Source organism: Daphnia magna, linkage group LG2 (assembly GCF_020631705.1).
Source record: "Daphnia magna isolate NIES linkage group LG2, ASM2063170v1.1, whole genome shotgun sequence".
Lineage (NCBI taxonomy): Eukaryota > Metazoa > Arthropoda > Branchiopoda > Diplostraca > Daphniidae > Daphnia > Daphnia magna.
The window spans coordinates 16,903,672-16,924,594 of NC_059183.1; the positions used below are offsets into that span (position 1 = coordinate 16,903,672).

At 40.2% G+C, this 20,923-nt stretch overlaps 4 protein-coding genes across 7 annotated transcripts; all 4 read left to right on the forward strand.

Moving 5' to 3' along the window:
- Positions 1-973: 973 nt before the first annotated feature.
- LOC116916393 (heparan-alpha-glucosaminide N-acetyltransferase) lies at positions 974-4,181 on the forward strand. Its single transcript, XM_032921641.2, has 13 exons — positions 974-1,128; positions 1,216-1,397; positions 1,474-1,586; positions 1,648-1,751; positions 1,821-2,028; positions 2,111-2,154; positions 2,227-2,290; positions 2,358-2,616; positions 2,684-2,805; positions 2,889-3,052; positions 3,189-3,313; positions 3,381-3,564; positions 3,817-4,181. The coding sequence occupies exons 1-13, from the start codon at positions 1,086-1,088 to the stop codon at positions 3,993-3,995; spliced, it is 1,791 nt and encodes a 596-aa protein (XP_032777532.2). The 5' UTR covers positions 974-1,085; the 3' UTR covers positions 3,996-4,181.
- A 2,287-nt stretch (positions 4,182-6,468) lies between these two features.
- Positions 6,469-11,187, forward strand: LOC116916392 (sodium-dependent phosphate transport protein 2B). Of its 4 annotated transcripts, none has more exons than XM_045169461.1 (14): positions 6,469-6,909; positions 7,020-7,102; positions 7,162-7,211; positions 7,282-7,460; positions 7,523-7,729; positions 7,796-7,976; positions 8,371-8,511; positions 8,625-8,756; positions 8,851-8,987; positions 9,050-9,104; positions 9,221-9,357; positions 9,438-9,552; positions 9,732-9,860; positions 9,923-11,187. In XM_045169461.1, exons 5-14 carry the CDS (start codon positions 7,658-7,660, stop codon positions 10,642-10,644), a joined length of 1,821 nt encoding a protein of 606 aa, XP_045025396.1. In that variant the 5' UTR covers positions 6,469-6,909; positions 7,020-7,102; positions 7,162-7,211; positions 7,282-7,460; positions 7,523-7,657; the 3' UTR covers positions 10,645-11,187. The 4 variants fall into 4 exon arrangements, with proteins under 4 accessions (XP_045025396.1, XP_032777530.2, XP_045025398.1 ...); XM_045169462.1 differs by lacking the exon at positions 6,469-6,909 and adding an exon at positions 6,939-6,954; XM_032921639.2 differs by having other exon boundaries at positions 7,020-7,211.
- A 1,551-nt stretch (positions 11,188-12,738) lies between these two features.
- LOC116916391 (sodium-dependent phosphate transport protein 2B) lies at positions 12,739-15,856 on the forward strand. The gene is made up of 11 exons (XM_032921638.2): positions 12,739-12,889; positions 12,964-13,041; positions 13,135-13,306; positions 13,380-13,520; positions 13,645-13,776; positions 13,848-13,978; positions 14,051-14,111; positions 14,180-14,313; positions 14,395-14,500; positions 14,588-14,719; positions 14,787-15,856. The coding sequence occupies exons 2-11, from the start codon at positions 12,973-12,975 to the stop codon at positions 15,545-15,547; spliced, it is 1,839 nt and encodes a 612-aa protein (XP_032777529.2). The 5' UTR covers positions 12,739-12,889; positions 12,964-12,972; the 3' UTR covers positions 15,548-15,856.
- A 786-nt stretch (positions 15,857-16,642) lies between these two features.
- On the forward strand, positions 16,643-19,839 carry LOC116916390 (sodium-dependent phosphate transport protein 2B). The gene is made up of 10 exons (XM_032921637.2): positions 16,643-16,863; positions 16,928-16,994; positions 17,115-17,292; positions 17,370-17,510; positions 17,583-17,714; positions 17,813-18,004; positions 18,081-18,214; positions 18,280-18,385; positions 18,456-18,587; positions 18,670-19,839. The coding sequence occupies exons 2-10, from the start codon at positions 16,932-16,934 to the stop codon at positions 19,422-19,424; spliced, it is 1,833 nt and encodes a 610-aa protein (XP_032777528.2). The 5' UTR covers positions 16,643-16,863; positions 16,928-16,931; the 3' UTR covers positions 19,425-19,839.
- Positions 19,840-20,923: the final 1,084 nt, after the last annotated feature.

A 20,923-nucleotide genomic window follows, 5' to 3' on the forward strand; every position in this document is an offset into this window, starting at 1 on the left:
ACTCTTTCCTTTCGGTAAAACCTCTTCAACTTTTTGTATAACATGTTTTTATGGGTCATAATTGGTTCACGGATCGACTCTTCGAGTGGTTCATCAATGCGACGATTTGAAGAGAAAAGAAATGGGAACTTTCTCGTACGTGGATTTGGTTCAAGAAGCAATCAAACTGTTTGATTTTCTACTACTGCTTATGCTATATTATCACTATGCAAAAAAGGCATTCTGAAATTTTTCGTTGGTGCATTTTCTTCAGAAATGTTGAATAAGAATACGTCGGTACTTCGGCGTCTTCTGCATCCACCCCTTTTCTGGTTTCCATTCTTTTGTGGCAGTCGCTGATAAACAGAAACAGATAGTAATCAGCATTCCAGATCTTCCACAACTTATCCGGTCTTGCAACAACCAATCAGTAACGAGAAACACAACACGCAAATTGCAAAACAAAGCCGAAAATAACAATTGTTTCATGCGCTTTTCCAGTTACATCACCGTTGAGTAATTTCCTATACAAGAAACTCATCGCAAATTGAAGTTGATTGATGCATCGTGGAAAAACCGACCAGCAATAAACTGATTTTCGCCTTACAATAGCCAAACTAACGTTTTACAAAGCAAATTTCAAGCAAAGATGCGCCGGCGATTATTCTTGTTATGTGCAGTTGCAGTTATTTTAACTATACCTTATATATATATTTTATCTTAATGATCTAAACTCAAGCCCAAGTCTTAACTGCTAATCAAATAAAATATAAAAATTCTAACCACTTGTGAAAATCATAAAAGTGTCTTTGAAAAAGGCAATAGCTGGTTGATCAGATGTTCAAACTTAGGCTATCTTTTTAAGTCAATCTGTTTTCGGTTTACTGCCATTTTATATATTTCCTTTTATTAAAAAAAAATATGGTTAGCATTAAAAGGTGCTCTTCAGCAAAAAACCGAGTACGTTGCAAGTTTGCAATTTGCGAAAAAACATTTTACCTGCTTGAGGACTCCCATTATTGCCATTACCCTCACTGCCAAAGCGATCAGCTGATCCTCCTCCACGTTTGTCAGCTGTTCATTATTTGGACTTGACCGGAAATAAAATGACTTTAAAATCTTATTTCACCGTCATTATCATGGCAGTAGGTTAGTTGAGGTCAATCATCGCCATTTCTTGACATTTAAATAGAAAGAAATAACTTCTGTGGGCTTTACTTGCCAAACTTGTTAAAGCATTGAATGCAGTAGTTGATCTTACCACCATGAATTGGACACCTGAAATACCTGAGTGGTGTAACTCCACAAAAAAACAATATTTACTCAAAATGGACCAAGCTTGCTTCACTTTGCATCACATTAATAAGCATACAAAACAGGATATTGAGCTGTGGGGTCAATCCAGCAAATGCCAAGAGGTGCTAATTCATAACTTTAGAATTTTTTCAACAACCTGATTTACATCAACGCTACATGGCATACATTTTCTTTCAGTGTCCAATGTGGAAATTTGCCTTAATCAGACCTGCCAGTACTGCAGTTGTAGTAGTAAATACAACATATCCTACATTATTCCAGGTGAAACAAAATGAATTGACTGTGTGCAAGTAAGTGTAGTTAAAATTATTAGGATCTTTTGTGTCTAAATTAATATTTATTATATGTTAGCTTCAGCTATCAGTTTGGAGAGTTTGGACAGTACTCAATGAATGCAAGTCACGAAGAATGTAGCGGTGTTGAACTAAATAACCATCCTGCAAACATATACCTTCGTAAGAATAGGCAAAAATTCAGCTAAGTGTATCTTGTGCCATTAATTGAGAATATTTGTTCTATATTAGCCTTATTGTGGGCTTCTGTAGCAATTTTCCTGGTATTGGTTATTTGGGGATTAAAGTGTGTAATGCAAGACCGATATATACCCTGCCATTTGTCAAATTGGTTGCCTGGTTCAAGCACTGCAGAGGCTTCATTATTAATCACGGATTCTTCAGCTCAACAGGCGAACCAAATACGATATCGTATCCGATGCCTTGATACTTTCCGTGGGTAATTATATTTTTCTTAAGCCAAAACAAGCAAAGCATATTTTTTTAAATGTATTAATCATGCAACCTTATTTTTTTCTAAGGTTAACTATAATTTTAATGATAATCGTCAACTACGGGGGCGGAGGTATTACAAATATTTTATATTATTAACTGAGAGAGGATGATTAAAAATTAATGATGTAATATATTTGCATAGGATACTGGTTCTTTGAGCATTCACCATGGAACGGAATCACAGTTGCCGATGTAATTTTTCCGTGGTAAAAAAAAAATCAATGAACATTAGATTCCATTACTTACTAAAACAGCTGTTTTTCTGGCGTACAGTTTTGTTTGGATATTGGGCGCCAGCTGCGTCTTATCCCTCAATTCACAGCTAAGACGTGCACTCAGCAAACAACGGATCTTTTTCAGCATAGTTCGACGCTCTGTCGCTATGCTGGTTATTGGCCTCGTCTTGAACTCTCTGAATAACAACAATGTTAAAACTTTCCGAATACCAGGAGTTTTTCAGCGGCTGTCTTTTGTTTACCTTATCGTGGCCTTAATCGAACTCATAGGATTCGATCCCGAAGACAATCACAGGGTATAAACAGATATTTAGAAATGCCTTTATCACTGGTTGGATTCCCTATGCTAATTTATGTTTCAAGTACGCTTGGTTTGCACCAATCCGTGATATCGTATGCTCTTGGCGCCAGTGGATTATTGTGAACGTACTCGTGACAACTCAATTACTCATCACTTTCCTACTTCCCGTTCCAGGCTGCCCTTTGTAAGTTTACCATTACTTTTGTACATGACTATAAGAGGGGCGGTTCGTCTTGGCCAATAGTAATGTTATTGAATATCTTATAGAGGCTATACAGGAGCTGGTGGACTTGAGAAAAATGGCCTCTACAAAAACTGTACTGGAGGTGCAGCACGTTATGTTGACATCTCTTTGTTCGGGAACGATCATATTTACCAGAGACCAACTCCGCGAGCGATTTATGATACTACTCTTGCATTTGATCCCGAAGGTTTTCTTTTCTTTTTTTCTCCTCCCCTTTATCTCCTCCCCTTTATCACAGACTCAACCCTCCTAACTCGTCATTCGAAATATCAGAAAAGTTGGTTTCCAAACTTGATTTTTGATTATCTATTCTTTTACTTTAGGGATGCTTGGAGGGTTAACTTGTGTCCTGACTGCTTATTTGGGAGCAGAAGCCGCAAAAGTACTTTTAGCTTTCCCAGCAAATAAACAGCGGATTATTCGCTGGCTACTTTGGAGTCTGCTAACAGTGAGTTCATGCACTATCAAAAGGCTACATTTTGGATTCGCTGTTACATTTTTGTTGTTTACCATAGGGTTTAACAGGAGGACTCCTTTGTGACTTCAGGATCAACGACGGACCCATTCCCATCAACAAGAACTTATGGTCTCTTTCGTTCGCGTTGGTCACAAGTTCGATAGCGTTTTGTGTACTAACCATCTTGTACGTCTTTATTGATGTTCTGTCATGGTGGTCGGGAGCTCCATTCCGCTATGCAGGTAAGTGAAGTTGAATTTTTCACCGAATTTAGCCACATTTCTTCTGGCTGTTGTGTCTCTCTGTGTTGCGTCGCCATCTATGAGCTAAACTTAGAGTCACTTTCGTTTAGAATGGTATGCAACCATTTTCGTTTTTTTTTGTTTTTTTGTTTTGTTTTCCTGTTCCGCTTTCATGACATCAGCCAGGATGTGATAATACTTTAAGTGAGTGACCTGTATATACCGAATACCCATTATGAATTGTAAATTCAGGGATGAACGCCCTGCTTCTGTACATCGGCCACGTTTTCGCCAGACCTTTGTTACCTTTTTCTTGGCAGCCGCTAGCTTCCACACACGCCGCTCACCTGTCTATGAATTTGACGGCGGCTGCCGTTTGGATTCTCATCGCCTTTGTCTTGTACCGGAAACGACTTTTTTTCACTTTGTAACGTCGAATTTACTTTCACTTTGTTAGTCGATTTATTCTAAGGGATGTTTTGAAATGGCTGGAACGTTCGAACCAATAAGTGCAACATAGTAATCCGGCCAGAGAGTTCCAGCCATTTCATGCTTTATGCATTCAATTTCTCCTTAACTATGGGCTACGAAGTGGAATAAAGGAATAAAAGATCAAATGCGTTTTTTTTTCCGAATTCCTGTTTGTCATCATTTCCTTGGGCAATGTTAATAGTCACGAGTCTGTTCAGCTTTGTCCTCGCCTTCCGCCGAAATGAGGGTTACAGCGTACAGAATTTTGGAGAAGTGGCCTTTATAGATGTCCGTTGATTTAAAAAAAAAAAACTGTGCTTCGTGAATCCCCCACGTACTATATATATTTGGTAACCGCACACTTCTTTTGTTTAGCTTTGGGTGATTCTGGTTGGAATTTATTGTTCCAACTATTCCATGTATTGGGAAATGCAACAAGGCTGAAACCATCGAAAGTCCACCATAGTTAAATAGATACAAGCTGTAGGCGATCGCGAATTTTGTTTTTCTTAAAAGGGAAACCGTTGATTTGCGGTAGGCTTTTCCTGAAGAGTGTTACTCAACGTATTTCACAAAATTATTCATTGACAGTTGTATTTAGGTTTTTTTGGGAAATTTGAAATCAGGAAAATTATACCTGAACTGCGTAGTTCCGTTTCACGCAAAATTGTTGCAACATCGCTGTTCCGTTATCCTGTTCACGTTATTTGTTAAAAACTTTGAATTTTTCACCCAACTAACGTAAATCACGAATGATTCGTGTATCGCGAGTGAAATTGACCTCGATACGCCACATTCCCAATAGGTTGTTGAAAAGAAGAAGATAGTTGTCGTTTATTCTATCGACTTGTTATGTTTTCAACGGAACGCATACACGCAAACTCGTTTCACTTTATGTAGTCGATCCATTCTCCTATAGTCCGCAGCAGGATGCGCTTATCAATGTAAAATTGAACGAAATCGTAGCACGCCAAGTCTGGAACGCTACTCCTTTAATTCAGAATCAACTGCATCATTTTGCAAACTGCAGGGAACTTCCTGGTGCAGGGAGTTTGTCACATGGCACAAAATGTTTTTGTTGCCGCAACGTGAATGTCATGCCGTAGTTCCGGACTTAGGGCCGAATCAATCATCCTTGAAAAATTGATATCAGTAGGAAGTTCTATCGATCAAAGCCACTTAAAGTTCAGATAGCACCTTTCAATATGAAACTAAGCCTGACCAATAGGAAATCTCTCCTTGAATTGTTCTAATTTTGCGGAGTCGCTTTCAAGAAAATGGCTCCCGGCACGCCAGGGTTTCTTATTGTTTTCTCACAGTCACCAGAGAACCTAATTTAAATCACGGATGGTCCGTAAGCGTGTCAAGGTTACCTGCGTATTCACCTTGGTCAAATATGTAGGCTTATCCATGCAATGTTTTTGTCCGTAAAGCGATAGCCTAACACTTGATCAAGGTAACCGATGGAAGACCCTAAAAGCTCAATGTCCACTTTGAGTTCCGTATACTTTTGTGGACATCACGATTCCAGATATTTGGGCGCAAGTGTGAAGTGCCCTTGCGTAGTTCTGGGACTGGCTTTTTCAACAAATCTGTTACTGTAGACATTGTTGGCATTAGTCTGTCGTAAAACAATAAGCCAGGAGCCCAAACTCCAATGGGATAGAACATTTTTTTTTCTGTTCCACCATATCCTTGGATATTTATCCCATACCATAGTTTGGTATTTACAAGCAGCTGAGAACTGGGGCATGAAATAGACAGCATTAAGAGGAAAAATCATCCAAAACCAGCCGAACAATCGATGGGAATTTTATGCTGACGCGTTCATGGAAGAAGAACTTTGAACGTACCGCAAATTGTTAAATGAATCCGACATAGAAAGATAGCTGCGTTCGTCACGAGGGCAACCTTGACGTCGGATGTGCTGTGTCTACGCTTAATGCATTTTCGTCTCAAGTCAAGACTTTTAAATCAATCAAATAGTAGAGCTCCCCTGAAACCTTCTTTTTCATTTTTCAATCAATGGTTTGAACATGCCAACAAAGCTGGATTTTTTAAAAACATGTACGGACATCGACTCCTTTCTCGAAAACAACCTTGTGCGTTGGCGCGGAGCTTGCATCGATTTCTTTTATACAGATGTGGTAATCGCAACTCTTCCTTGATCCAGAACGCGCAACTTATTTTGCACGGAAATGCGTCACATGTATTCTCTACTAACGCGTTTGCTCGATAACAAATAATCAATATGAAAAGACTATCGTTTCTTGAAAATGACTGATCAGAGTTATACAATCAATTGCATTTGAAAAAAAAAAAACCACCCCATAAATAGCCATTGAAAATTGGTTTTAATTCACGACATTTATTAGACAATTAAAGTGTCACCGAGATCTAATTGTCTGTTGATGGTGACGGTGATCGTGTAGCGCTTGCGCTGTGGTGACAGTCGTCATCCGTGACGATGTACCTTTCTTACTGCGCACCGACGTCAAGCCTTCTAGATGTCGGAAGCTTCAATCGATAAACTGGTGGTCGAATTCTTGTCTCCATCACTACTAGCTGTTTCCTCGCAGTATTCGGAAGGTGACTGACACGCTCCACCAAGAGATTAATTCTCTTAGAAAGTGAACGTGTTCTTTTTTTTTTTTCTTTTATAATTTTTGGTCTGGCATCCTATAGTGCGCGTGGTGCAAGTATAACCATGGACGATAATTTGGCAAACATTCTATTGCAATCGTATCTTGGGATCTAAGTCCACTTTTCGACAAGGTCAGATACCAATTTTGAGTAGCATCAAATATGCATCTGCCATTCTTTAACAACTTCAAGGCCTCCGCGCACCGCTGGTCAAGTACACCCATAGACGAGGTATCATTATTGTACATGATTTGTGTTATGCAACGCTTTTTTGCGGTATTATATATAGTAACAACCACAATCAGCTTCTCCTTAAAATAATGTGTTGATTTTAACTCAAGGTTCTTTGACGGGTAGAAGCATAGTGGAACGAAAAAACTAACGAGCGAATTAAGCAAAAGTAACACAAGATATCAGCAAACTGGTAAAAATTTTTTTAAAGTGCCTAGGTGATCGCTTATAAGGAATGCTAATTTATCCCAGAAACCGGAATTTGTATTTACCTTGTACCAAGCAAAATCTTAATACTGGCGGTAATCAACTAATCATCTCGTTTAGCATAGTTTCAGGGCATTTCTTAACTGTAACCTTAACATTCAACAGTCTCGTTATCGAGGGGGGAAACTACTGCACATTTCTAAAACCGAAAAAATCAGCAAGCCAACGAGAGTGAGCGGGAAAAAGAGACAGAGCCCTAGCCGCGGGCGGCATCGGCTTTTTTGTGTTGTTTTTCACGGCAACCGGAGCTTCCTTCCCTGTGAGCACGTGACCACGTGACCAGGGTAGAATAAAATTTCCGGTCACTTTTGCGAAGCGATTCAGTTCAGTTCTCATTCTCTTCTAGCGGTGAACGAACACCGGTCCCGCAGCGTTCGACACAAGCGCAAATCTTTGCTGTTTCACTACATTTGGCGCGCTGGCTCGAGTAATCTCCTTTCCGTTCAATCCAGTCGTCAAAGTCCCCAACAACACAGGCGACATGTTGTCTAAACCCGAAAATCTTCTCACCAACTACGGTGCAACAAAAGAAAACGGGGACAAACTTTGCCCGGTAAGCATCACTTTCAATGAATTTTATCCATCATGATCTTATCGTGTTTTGTATATATATTTCCAGGAAACTCACTTGGGAAAATCAAGCGAGAAAATCAATGGCCAAAATGGTTGTGACATTGGCCGCGTTGAGTTGGGGCTTACCCGCAACGACTCTGATTGCTCAACTGTCAATCAAGCGGCGGCAGCTGAATGCGATCCGTGGGCTCTTACGGATTTAATGGACACGTCGGAGAAATGGTCAGGTAAACATTAGTATGCTATAAAACATTCACGTTTTGCATCGGTCACCACTCGTAATAACGTGTTCCGCGAGTTGATTGTCATACCGCTCTCATCCGGGAGTGCAGTGAAAATGATTGTGCAAGTGACACCTGTTTCCTTCCCGCTCCTCCCCCTTAAGCAGAATAACAGCTGCTAACCAAATGTCAGATTACGAAACGCAATAGACGCCGTTTCGGATTTATAGAGCGGAAATCTAAAAAAGGATGCGTGACACGCATTCAATCCACTCTTTAAAAATGACTGTCTTGCAGCCCTTGGGCTCCTTTCCAATCGCGGAACGCTTGCGTCTTTTGTAGAAAGACATATCTGCAAATTTGATCGAACTTTTTAAAAAAGTGTCCTGTTTTGTCACAGATCTGGACAAGAAAACGAAAGCCATGCGAGTCGCCATTGGAGTGGCTAAGATTGGAGCGTTGCTGGTTTTGCTTTTCTTCTTTGTCTGTTCCCTTGATCTACTGTCTAGCGCCTTCCGGCTAGTTGGTGGACGAACCACAGGTAAAGCACTTTTCCCTGTGTAGTAACACGCAATTACTGCATTGGGGGATGACGCCCAGTAATTGTTTGACAAACATTGCGTATTGTTTATCGTGGAAATTTCCATTTTACAGGAGAAATTTTCAAGCAGAGCGATCTATTGCAAAATCCCGTTGTAGGAGTCATGATAGGAATATTAACCACGGTCTTGGTGCAAAGTTCTTCAACTTCATCATCCATTATTGTCAGCATGGTGTCAGCGAACTGTAAGTTATATTGCGATTTTCGTTATTTCATTTACTTTACACGCGTAATGCTAAATGTGCTCGTCATCGCCATGTTTTGATTTCTCTTTTGCAGTTCTCACGGTACGGTGCGCTATTCCGATTATCATGGGAGCAAATATAGGTACCTCGGTAACCAATACCATTGTTTCATTGACCCAAATGGGCGATCGTAACGAATTCCGCAGAGCGTTTGCTGCCGCCACAGTGCACGTGAGATCGTTATTAAATAGTTATTATTAGTTTTCTCTATATTTATCCTTATTTATGTCTAGGACATGTTCAACTGGTTGTCGGTTATCATTCTCTTTCCTGTCGAGATCATATCGCGTAAGCCAATCTTGCATTTTAATAGTCTTTAATGTAAAACGTTGCGGTTCACCTACCGTATCGAATGATTTGCGTAATTGGACGCTCTAATAATTAGCGAAAACATTTCCGAATAGGAGAGACATTTGGATTAGGATTCCTTGAGGTCACGAGTGAAGCCGCAACGCAACACATTGGATCTGGTGGCCCAGGAGGCGGTGAGGTCAAGCTTCTGAACGCTTTGACTGAACCGCTTTCTAAGCTCATTGTCCAGGTAATAAACCGAACGGAACTGATTGGGCCTTATCAAGTTTTATAGAACGTTAACTAAACGAAGGCTTGTACATTTGGCAGATTGACAAAGGGGTGCTCGAAGGCTGGTCGAAAAATGATTCCACGTACTTTAATTCTTCTTTAATCAAACAATACTGCCCGGTTGTGGTCAACGGAGTCAAAATTAGAGAACCTTGTAAGTATGGCCACACCTTAGCACAAAAAAGTCTTAACATTTTATTTTTTTTTAAACAAAAAATTAAAAAACAAAAACAAAAAAAAAAAAACAATAAAAAACTAAAATTAAAAATGGGTCATTCCGTTATCCTTTTAGAAATCATTTCCTTTTATCAAAAATTTTTGGAAACTATTCAGGTTTTTTCCTTATGAAGGACACTGGTTTGAACGATACAGAAGTTGGATTGATTTTGCTCGTAGTTTCGCTAAGCGTCCTTTGCGGTTGCTTAGTCTGTATTGTCAAAGTGCTCAATTCGATGCTAAAAGGTACAAGTCAGTCTGTTTCCTTATACGACTTTATTCACGATTGACATTATCCCTTCTAACAGGTCAAATCGCTGGCGTCATCAAACGAGTACTCAATGCTAACATTCCTTATGTCCCTTGGATTACTGGGTACTTGGCCATCGCAATCGGCGCTATTATGACCTTTTTGGTTCAGTCCAGTTCGGTTTTCACATCGGCACTGACTCCATTAGTCGGCGTGGGCGTCATTTCGCTGGAACGAGTTTACCCACTCACCTTGGGATCCAACATTGGCACAACAACCACTAGCGTGATAGCCGCGCTTGCCGCCCCACCTGAACAACTACGCTACACTTTGCAGATATCGTTGTGTCATTTTATTTTCAACGTGACAGGTATCTTGCTCTTTTATCCAATCCCGTTCACGCGCTTCCCCATTCCGATGGCTAAATGTTTAGGCGAAACGACGGCCAAGTACCGATGGTTCGCCATCGCCTATCTCATTTTAATGTTCTTCTTATTGCCCGGCATCGTTCTCGCCCTTTCTTTTGCTGGCACAATCACTCTGATCGCTGTTCTAGCTCCCGTCGTCATCTTGATGATAGTCGTCGTGATCGTCTCTGTTTTACAACGTAAAATGCCGACTGCGTTACCGGTTGCTATGCGGACCTGGAAGTTCCTCCCGCTTTGCATGAGGTCCTTAGAACCCTTTGATCGACTCCTATCGAGCTGCATTTGTTGTAAGAGTTCAGATAAAAATGGCAATGATCTTCCTGCTGGTCATTCGAATTTGGGATACGAGTAACTGGTTGGGAGGATGCTATGCCTATTTAATGCCTATTTACGCACCATTTCGGCTAGTTCATATATTTATGAGCGGTACTTAGGCTATGTTGCTTGCGAATCTCTTGCTCTAGTATTACCTAGAATTTACCGCTAAATGCAACTTCTTTTACGGCGGATGGCGAGATGATTCGCATCAAAGTTAGAAAAAAATAGGCGATTTAGGAATACCGCCTATACCCCAACCGCACTTCCACAGCCTTCGTATTTAAATTATAATTTTATATTATTTCCATGCAATTACTATTGCGTAACTATAAAACTATGAACAGAGTGTCTAATCCGGAAAAATGAATCGAATTGGTATGCCTAAAAAGCGTTTTCAATTCTAACGAGCGCACAATTTTTATGGCTATAGAGACGGCTATGTGCACGGTCAGATGTTGTTACACTTTGAACAGAATAGAATCTCGTACACGTTTTTTTTTTCGTTTTTTTTTTTTCTTTTTGTATATGCCTGATCGTTTTACATATATTTAAAGGCAATATATGCAGTTTGTTTCAAGCGTTTGTTTCTCGTATTTCTTCTCTGGTTTCGGATCTGTGATTGCGCCGCGTGAACTTCAATGTGTTAGTGAACCTTACACTGTGAAGCGAAAATTCCGGCTTCCCGATAGTAATAATACGCACTTAAAAAATGCGCATGAACGAAATGACCTACTTTGGCTCACCATATCCATTTTGTTTGGCGTTACCATGAAAAATAAATATGTGAATCAAATATGTATGTATATTTGTTTCTTGAAGAGTTGACTGAGTTCGGGGGCTTGGCATTTTAAGGAAAGATAATATACTTGTTTGTAGCTTAACGTACGAACACGGGCGTGCCGTGCGCGAAAGATCAATGTTCAACGTCTACTTGATTCTTGTAGCCATTTTGTTGTTGGCTGAGCCGCAACCTTGTAGGAGGATAATACAGGGACGGGACAAATAGATTAACTAAGACGACGTGCCACATCACACGTGTTACGCAATTTTTTCTCTTGTTTGCTTTGCTTCTTAGTGCTTGTTTACACTAAGAATATGTTAGGGGTGGTGCAAGTAGCCAACGATGACTACTGCATCGCAACCCTGTTTTGACTCGGATTTCCTTAACCTATAACATAAAGTAGTTGTTGACAACCACGAAAATATGATTCATTTCTTTTTGTATGAAGTGGTTGACAAAAACATGATTTTGGCTGGACTTCAATGTTGTTTTGGCGTACTGGAAACCGGTGGACGGACTGGTCTTTCTTTAAGGAAAGTGGGCCTTTTTTATGCGTTTTACGGATCTCGATAAGAAACACGGATTACACACGTTAAGTGTGATTGGAGGTCTTAAACACGTAGCCACAAAATTTCAATCCAATCTAACAATCTCAAAGATTTCCTTTTTTCATGCTTTTTTCAAACTGTAATTTCGGATTTATTCCTTTGTTTTGCGGATGTCTCATTCTTACCTTTTCATTTGGAGTTCACTACATTTCCATGCTGTTAATTTTGATCCTCTTTCGATGGCGGCCAGGGTTTGCTGATATTACCATCTTATATTTACTGAGCCAAAAAAAAAAAAAATTATTACTTTCTGCTACTCACATATAGTCGAACATTCACTTCCTATAGATTTATTCGCTATGAAACCCGCTAAATGTTGCAAAGTAAAATTTTAACACGTATCGGAAAATCCACGACTGGGGATAGCTAATAAAACTAAGCCCTTTTAGCCCCAGCTTTGGTTGGGCTAAAATTTACTACTCTTGACTATAACGATTAAACGTTACGTAATCAGCTCCCCTGGTGAAGTGTTGGTCGACTTCAAATGGTTTTTTGAAAACCTATTAATTGAGGTATGGTGTTTCAGGTAGATATACTAACGGCACCTAGCACCTATTACTAGGTGTTAGGTTATCTTTTGCGCATTTTGGGTGCAAAGCATTTATTCGACATTTTCGAACATGAGAAACTTGCACAAGGCCACAATTATATCACGTGAAGAAGGGGCAATTAACGCGTGGTCGTGGGTAAATTTATATGTTAAAGAAGAATTAAGGAGCGATATGAAAAACGTTGCTTGCATTCCGAACAAATGGAACTTCAATAAATTCGGCCGCAAACACCTGGTCGGATAGCAGTTCCTTAGTAACTCTCACTAGTCTTGGAAGATATTATTTGAAACAGTCTTGTTGTCAAATAGCATCGACCAAGTTCAACGCTCATCAGAACCGGTATATCTTATTTCCATAATGAAAAAGTAAATGGCCACTTATTCTTTATCATCTTATTCGTTTTTACTTAATAGGCAACGAAGATGACAAACGCACTGATCCCAACACATGCCGATCCGAAAGAAAAGAACACGGAACATTCTTCGGATGCCGTAAGTGTTCTCCTATTTCATTTTCAACTTCACCTAAATCGAACCTCAATAACATTGAAAATATTCTTTTTATTATCTAAAAATTTCCATTAGATTTCTGTTTGCAATGACGTTGAAAGCCATAGTAGTATAGATTCCAGAGGGAAGAAGGCTCCATCAGAAGCATCTGATAGTACAAGTGTCGACAGTGTTCCGGCACCAGCATCAGCTGAAGATGATCCGTGGGCCATTATTGAGCTAGTCGACAATTCCGAGAAATGGAAAGGTATAACAGTGTAAAATTATACTTAGTCTAGCCACTTAGTTTCCTAATTTTTTAAACATGCATTGCGTTCCAGATATGAGCACAAAAGCTAAAGTCATCCGAGTGGTGACCAACGTGTCGAAAATACTTGCTGCTATTGGTTTACTGTACTTCTTCATCTGCTCGCTAGATTTACTTTCCAGCGCATTTCGCCTGATTTCTGGAAAAACAGCTGGTAACTTTTAATATTCTTTTTAGATAGATTTAAAAGTTAAGTGCTCCTCAAAAGCAAGATGATTACCAAGTCTGCAACTGTGAAATAATTGTTATTGACCTAACGGCCTATTGACTGCGTATAGGTACGATTTTCCAGCAGAGCGAGCTCATGCAAAATCCTGTTGTTGGATTAATGATTGGCATTTTAGTCACTGTACTGGTCCAGAGTTCTTCCACATCTACTTCCATCGTTGTGAGCATGGTCGGAGCCGGTGGTACGTCGCTATTAGGCAGTTTACCAAACGTAACTACCTGTTGATTAACAAAAAAACTTCTACCTACTTAGTTCTGACCGTTGCAATGGCGATTCCAATCATGATGGGTGCCAACATAGGAACTTCCGTTACTAACACAATCGTTTCTTTTACTCAAATTGGCAACAAAAATGAGTTTAGAAGAGCTTTTGCTGGCGCAACGGTATACTTTTTTCTACTTTTTTTTTTGCAACGGTGTCCAATTAATCCGATGTTGTACTATTTGCGTATTCAGGTGCACGACATGTTCAATTGGTTGACAGTGATCGTTCTTTTTACCGTCGAAATCGTTTGCCGTAAGTATTTTACGTAACCCACGTCTCAGTCGGTTTTTCAATAAACTGTTTTCAATTCGCAATTTCAGAACCCATTTTCGGTGTTGGCTATTTGGAGTGGTTGAGTAGTGTCATCGTCAAGGGAGTTAACACGTCTTCCGGTGAAGGAGAAATTAAGATTTTGACGGTAGTAACAGATCCCTTTGTGGACCTTATCATACAGGTAAGACGCTTTAGTAGTTGCTACATGATCAACTTTTTTGTTCAATGTCAAAACTCCATGAACGCGATCGCTTCTTTGCAGCTCGATTCGAAAGTGCTAAAAGGTTGGGCTAACAATGACCCCGTGTACGAAAATGCTTCGCTAATTCAGCAATGTGGCGGAAATGTCACCGATCCTATACCATGTGGTAAGTTTGTTTCCCTATGAACCTCTTTTATTGCACAAATTGTTGAATAAAAAAACAAAAAAACATTTTTCATTTGCTTTTTCACAGATGGAGAATTTCTATTCGAAGACACTGGAATGGAAGACTGGGCTGTAGGATTAATTCTTTTGGCCATTTCACTTATTATCCTTTGCAGCTGCCTAATTTTCCTTGTCAAGATCCTCAACTCTATGATGCAGGGTAACAAATTTGGGAAATTTTCTTATTTAAGTCAAGTCACAGCAATACCATTTTGTACCAAACGAAGGACACATTGCCAACGTCATCAAGCGCGTGATCAACGCAAAAATCCCTTACGTTCCATGGCTCACCGGTTACATAGCACTTGCTGTTGGAGCTGGAATGACATTTATAGTTCAGTCTAGCTCTGTCTTTACATCAACTCTTACCCCGCTCGTTGGTATCGGTGTTATATCGCTGGAGCGAGTCTATCCGCTCACTCTGGGATCCAACATTGGTACGACGACAACAGCTCTTCTTGCCGCTTTAGCAGCTTCGCCAGATGCGCTGCACGACACCTTACAAATAGCTTTGGTCCATCTATTCTTCAACATCACTGGCATCCTACTTTTCTACCCTATCCCGTTCATGCGATTTCCGATTCCGATGGCTAAGTTTCTCGGCAACGAAACTGCCAAGTATCGATGGTTCGCCATTCTCTACCTCGTGGGAATGTTTTTCTTATTGCCTGCCATAGTTTTGGGTCTTTCCATCGCTGGCACTATCGCATTGCTAGTCGTAGGCATCCCTTTCTTAATTATTTTGATAGCCATAGCCGTCATTAAAATTTTTCAGCGAAAGTGGCCATTACTTTTGCCGTCCGTCATGCGGAATTGGAAGTGGCTGCCCATTGGTTGTCGCTCTCTAGAGCCGTACGATCGTCAGTTCGCCAAATGCGCTTGTTGTAACAAATTTCGACAGAGTGAAGAAAGCAAAGAAAGCAACATTGCAAGTACCGTTGTTGTCGTCGAATCGGAAAGTTCAGCTGATTTGAATCAGACAACCTGAAAATAAGTCGAGATACTATCGCGGCTTAAGAGTTAAGACTACCTGTAAAGCAATGGCGACCGCAATAGGTACAAGGCCATAAGTTACGTAACATTTTTATCGATCATCTGGTATACTGAAATGATGGGATTATGTTATATTTCATGGCATGAGAAAATTTGTAAACTAATGGTATTATTTTCTCGATAAATTTTGCGCTTGTTTTATTTTTCAAGTTTTTGTGCTTGATTTGTTCCCGACCACATTAGCACATTCCGGCGTATCAGTTGATTGTACTCTCTCAATAAAATCAACAAGAGTTCAATTACAGCAATCATTAGGTTTGTTTTTATATTGCGTGTATTTTAAACTGGACATGTACCGCTACAGCCGTGAAAGGCTATCAAAGGCTTTTATCAACCTTCTAGTGCCGATTCCTTTTGATAAGTTTAACGATTGAGTTGTTTGTAAATCCTGTCAACACCGTTCGTTTAAGTCCAAGGACGAACGTAGTGCATTTTTCTATCTTGGCAAAGAGAGGGAAAGGGAATGTGTCAGCACCTCTGGTTGTGGTGCTCGTAGATTAAATCCGATCACATGCTACTCCATTTGTAGTTGGGTCACTTTACAGCTTACATGCACACGGGATTGATGAATGTTATATCATTCAACACGACGTACCGCCTATTCAAAGTTCAATGAAGCCAGTTTTTCTGAATTCATGGCCTTTGCCATGCGAGCTTCAATCCACCTTTTCATTACTTTGCCACCACTATGGACGTACAGTAGGCAATAAAAGATGAGAGGAATCACAGACAAGTAGGAATTTTTTCAGTAACTTTTAAACCCAGACGATATGCTATTCATTTTAGAATGTCTTGATATTTATCTATCCCGCCCTCTCTCTCATCCAGTCAGATAAAGTAGCCAATCCTCTCCAAATTTTCCCATGCTAGCGCAATAGAGGATTTTGACTGTCAAATGTGATCGCTCCCTCGACACGGCTTACAAAGATAAAAAGTGACACTGGGCAGGGATTAAGTGATAGTTTGTACAGTCAAAGTCCTGGTACGCAATCGCTGTTAAGTGTGAATACCCTTAAGAATGGTGACACAATGTATCACTCTGGTTGCACGTGGTGATGACTCTGAAGACTTCGTGTCACGATAAGTGATTGGAGGTTGGATAACAGGGGCCGGTCGCATTCCCACTACACGGAATTCTCACCTATAAAATGGGTTAGTTTCGCTGATTTCCAGTTGCAGCACACGCAGAAGCGTTCGTCACTTGGTAAACTCAAGGTGAAGAACCACTCTTGCCAAGGCCATAGATCCCTGGTAATTTTTTCCGCAATTTCTCTGCTTAATAACACTTATTTTCAACTGAATTTGTTGGTCATAGGAAAATGACAATCAGTAAGGCTACTCAACTGACCCTCGAAGGAAAGGTCGTCAACCCACCATTCGAGGTAGTGTCGTTTTAAACTTTGAATTGCCTTACGTAATTTTCCTCTTACACTTAAAACACCCTATTAAGATTTACTTATCATTAACGAATTCCGTGTTGTTTTTTCTTTTTTTATTGATAGGAAAATGTTTCTAACGAAACAGTGGGCGTGACTAATCCCGACCTTATGGAGAAAGGAGTTGACAGTCGACGGACGAGTTCGAGTTCGAGTTCGGATGATTCTGATTCTGCCATCGCAGCCAATGCTGACGATCCGTGGGCCATCGTCGAGTTAGTAGACGACTCGGAGAAATGGGCAGGTATGTTGCAAAAAATGTTAGCCTTGGTTCATAAGGAAACGATCTACAGGAAGGTTATATTTCACCATGAATCACAGACATGACCACGAAGGCCAGAATAATCCGAGTGCTAATCAACTTCGCCAAAATCATAACTGCACTGGGGTTGCTCTACTTCTTCATATGCTCCCTAAGTTTACTTTCTAGCGCATTCCGCCTCATTGCTGGAAAAACAGCCGGTAAATATTTTTTTACTTTAGAAGAATGACCTGAATTCAAGGATTTAAAAATCCACATTTTCTCTGTCCCAGGTGAACTTTTTCAGCAAAGTGAACTTATGCAAAACCCAGTGGTTGGTTTGATGATTGGCATTCTAGTCACCGTACTCGTTCAGAGTTCCTCAACATCCACATCGATTGTGGTTAGCATGGTTGCCGCAGACAGTAAGTTGGAATATTTGTTATTGTGTCATTTGCTGAACGTTCAAAGTGATAACCATTGTCGCCTGCAATCATTCTAATTGTGTCTCAATTTCGTTTAGTTATAACAGTTCATATGGCAATTCCAATCATCATGGGCGCCAATGTTGGAACTTCGGTGACAAACACAATTGTGTCCTTCACCCAAATCGCCAACAGAAACGAGTTTAGAAGAGCTTTCGCTGGAGCGACTGTACACGATATGTTTAATTGGCTTGCCGTCATCGTTCTCTTTACCATTGAAGTCGTTTCATGTAAGAAATTTACCTTGTGAGAGTGTCAAATCATTAGTAAAGGACCAGAGTCATAATCATTTTCCCTTTTGAACAGACTCGATATTTGGACTCGGTTATCTGGAATGGTTGAGTGGAGAAATTGTTAAAGGGGTCAATTCTTCTTCCGGGGCTGGCGAGGTTACCTTGTTGAATGCCATCATAGACCCGTTTGTGGATAAGATCATTCAGGTAAGAAAAATCAATTTTTAGCTTTTGCAGACTAAATACTAAATCATTAATTCCTGTACTTTTAGCTTGATTCCCAAGTCCTTCAGGGTTGGGCAGCAAACGATTCTAGTTACGACAACGCTTCCTTAATCAAGCAATGCGGCGAAAACATCACCGATCCTGTTCCTTGTGGTACGTTTGTAATTTCAAAAACCGTTAAAATAGATAATAATTTGTTATTTATTTATTTTTTTCATTTCAGACGGTGAATTTTTGTTCGAAAACACGGGGCTGGAAGATTGGGCTGTTGGTCTGATTCTCTTATTCATGTCACTTTTCATGCTCTGCGGATGTCTCGTTGGTTTGGTCAAAATTCTCAATTCCATGATGAAAGGTATAATTATTCCCATCCAATCCATTTCCCATCCAATTTACAAGAAAAATTTATTTGACCTACTAATATTACGAATTTTCAGGACACATTGCTAACATTATCAAACGAGTGATTAATGCCAAAATTCCGTATGTCCCTTGGCTGACCGGCTATCTTGCTATGATTGTTGGTGCGGTTATTACCTTCCTGGTTCAGTCGAGCTCGGTGTTTACGTCGACACTTACTCCACTCGTCGGCATCGGTGTCATCTCCATTGAACGAGTGTATCCACTTACTTTGGGATCAAACATTGGAACGACAACGACAGCACTCATCGCTGCGTTGGCTGCACCACCCGAAAAACTTCAGGACACTTTACAAATTTCACTTGTCCATTTGTTTTTCAACGTAACGGGCATTTTGCTTTACTACCCAATTCCGTTTATGCGATTTCCCATTCCAATGGCGAAATTCCTCGGCAACGAGACTGCCAAATACCGATGGTTCGCCATTATTTATTTGGTGGGAATGTTCTTCCTTTTCCCCGGAATCGTTTTGGGTCTCTCCGTCGCTGGCACTATCCCACTATTATGCGTCGGTATTCCGTTTTTGCTTCTTTTGATCGCCATAGCCATCATCAAAACGCTACAACGAAGAAAACCATCATGGCTACCGAAAAAAATGCGGAATTGGAAGTGGCTTCCGCTTGCTTGTCGCTCCCTGGAACCCTACGATCGCCAGTTCGCTAAATGTGCTTGCTGCAACAAATTCAGGCCGACTGCCGAGGGAAACATTCCGAGTTCCGCTTCCAGTATTTCGGGCGACTCCAGCGAAAACGAAACCAAAGAGGCGTCCTGAAACAAAATAATTGCAGACTAAGTGCTGTCTATTTTAGTGGAGCGCCATCGAGGAAGAATCGTGCATTTTCTCGCAACCACATCGAGCGACGGAGAAAATTGCCGTGTTTTAAAAGATTCTTTAATTTAATCATTGGCCTGTGACTCTAAGATGTATTCTGGAGTAAGTGGGAATTTTTCACCTCCAGAATGGGTTCGTTATGGGGATGTTAATTAATTTCATTATTTTTGTTTGTTTGTTTTTTTAACCTCCAATCGGCAAACTCATGCGCACTCATGCGCTTCTTCATATATCAGCTTAATGTTTCATTGTCTGTTTGTATACGGAATGGAAGGATGGGACTTAAAAGATTATAGATCATTAATTTTGGCGAGTCATGTACTAACGCCGAAAATAAATGTTCTATTTTGCAGTATACACTTTTTGCTCTTTTTTAATAGTAGAAAAGGTAGGAAATATTAGATAACAGTAGCTTAATTATATTCTTTATCGATATTTGGCAGCTATAGTAAGAAACATCACGTTGAGTTCCAGAGCACACAGAAATTTTGAGCTTTTTAACTGGACGGCTCACGGTGTTTGAGAAGTTCCCGATAGCAAAAAATTTCTATCAAAACTCAGTTAGTTAGCTTTCAGTTTCCCGATAGGGGTTCTATCAAACCTCTGGGGTACCCAGTGATACACTCGGTTTTCGACCACCTTTTTTCCGAGACTTTACTTCACGATAAAATAGCAAGGTACACGATCGCCGTATCACTCTCTGTAGGGGAAAACGGTGGGGGTTAACTAAGTGGTTCCAGGATTCCCCGCTAGGTTCGCTAGTCTAGCAGGCCGGTCGTCTACAGGGGTGATAAGGCAAAACATCTTTTTTTATTTTTAGAATTTTTTATTATCAGTTCGTGTGCTAGAAAAGTTAATCGACTAGGGCTCCTTTTCTTTCCCGATTTTTTGGGACTAAAATCAAAATGACGGTGCAATTTGGGAATTTTTTATTTATGTTTTAAATTCACCTTATTTTGAAAAATTGCGCCGTTAATACATAATTACACTTAAATTTGCCCTTTTTTCGTACCAACCTGAGGCATGGACTACTCTAACTAAAGGACAGGACTGTTCGACATTTCCTATGTAACCCATGTAATTTTTTTTTAAATTAAATTCAGTTAAAAAAAAAATTATTGACTTACCAAATGTCCCTACATTGAAAATTAACCCTTAAAGATATATTAATTATTTTGTATCAGAAAATCGGGAAATTGGGCGGGCCGCCGGTGCCATCTGGGAGCCAAAAATCCTAACTCATTGCTTGTTTGCTTTCTACAATTTCAAGTTCAGTTGTCAATCAGCAAGAACTTGCGATTTTTGGTTGATAGATGGCACCGGCGGCCCGCCCAATTCCCCCTCCTACCAAAATTAAAAGGTAAAATCTATTTCGCCCCGGCAGCCGGTGGGCGCTAGTGTCTAAATGGTCTATTTCCTCCCGGCAGCAAAAAGGGCGC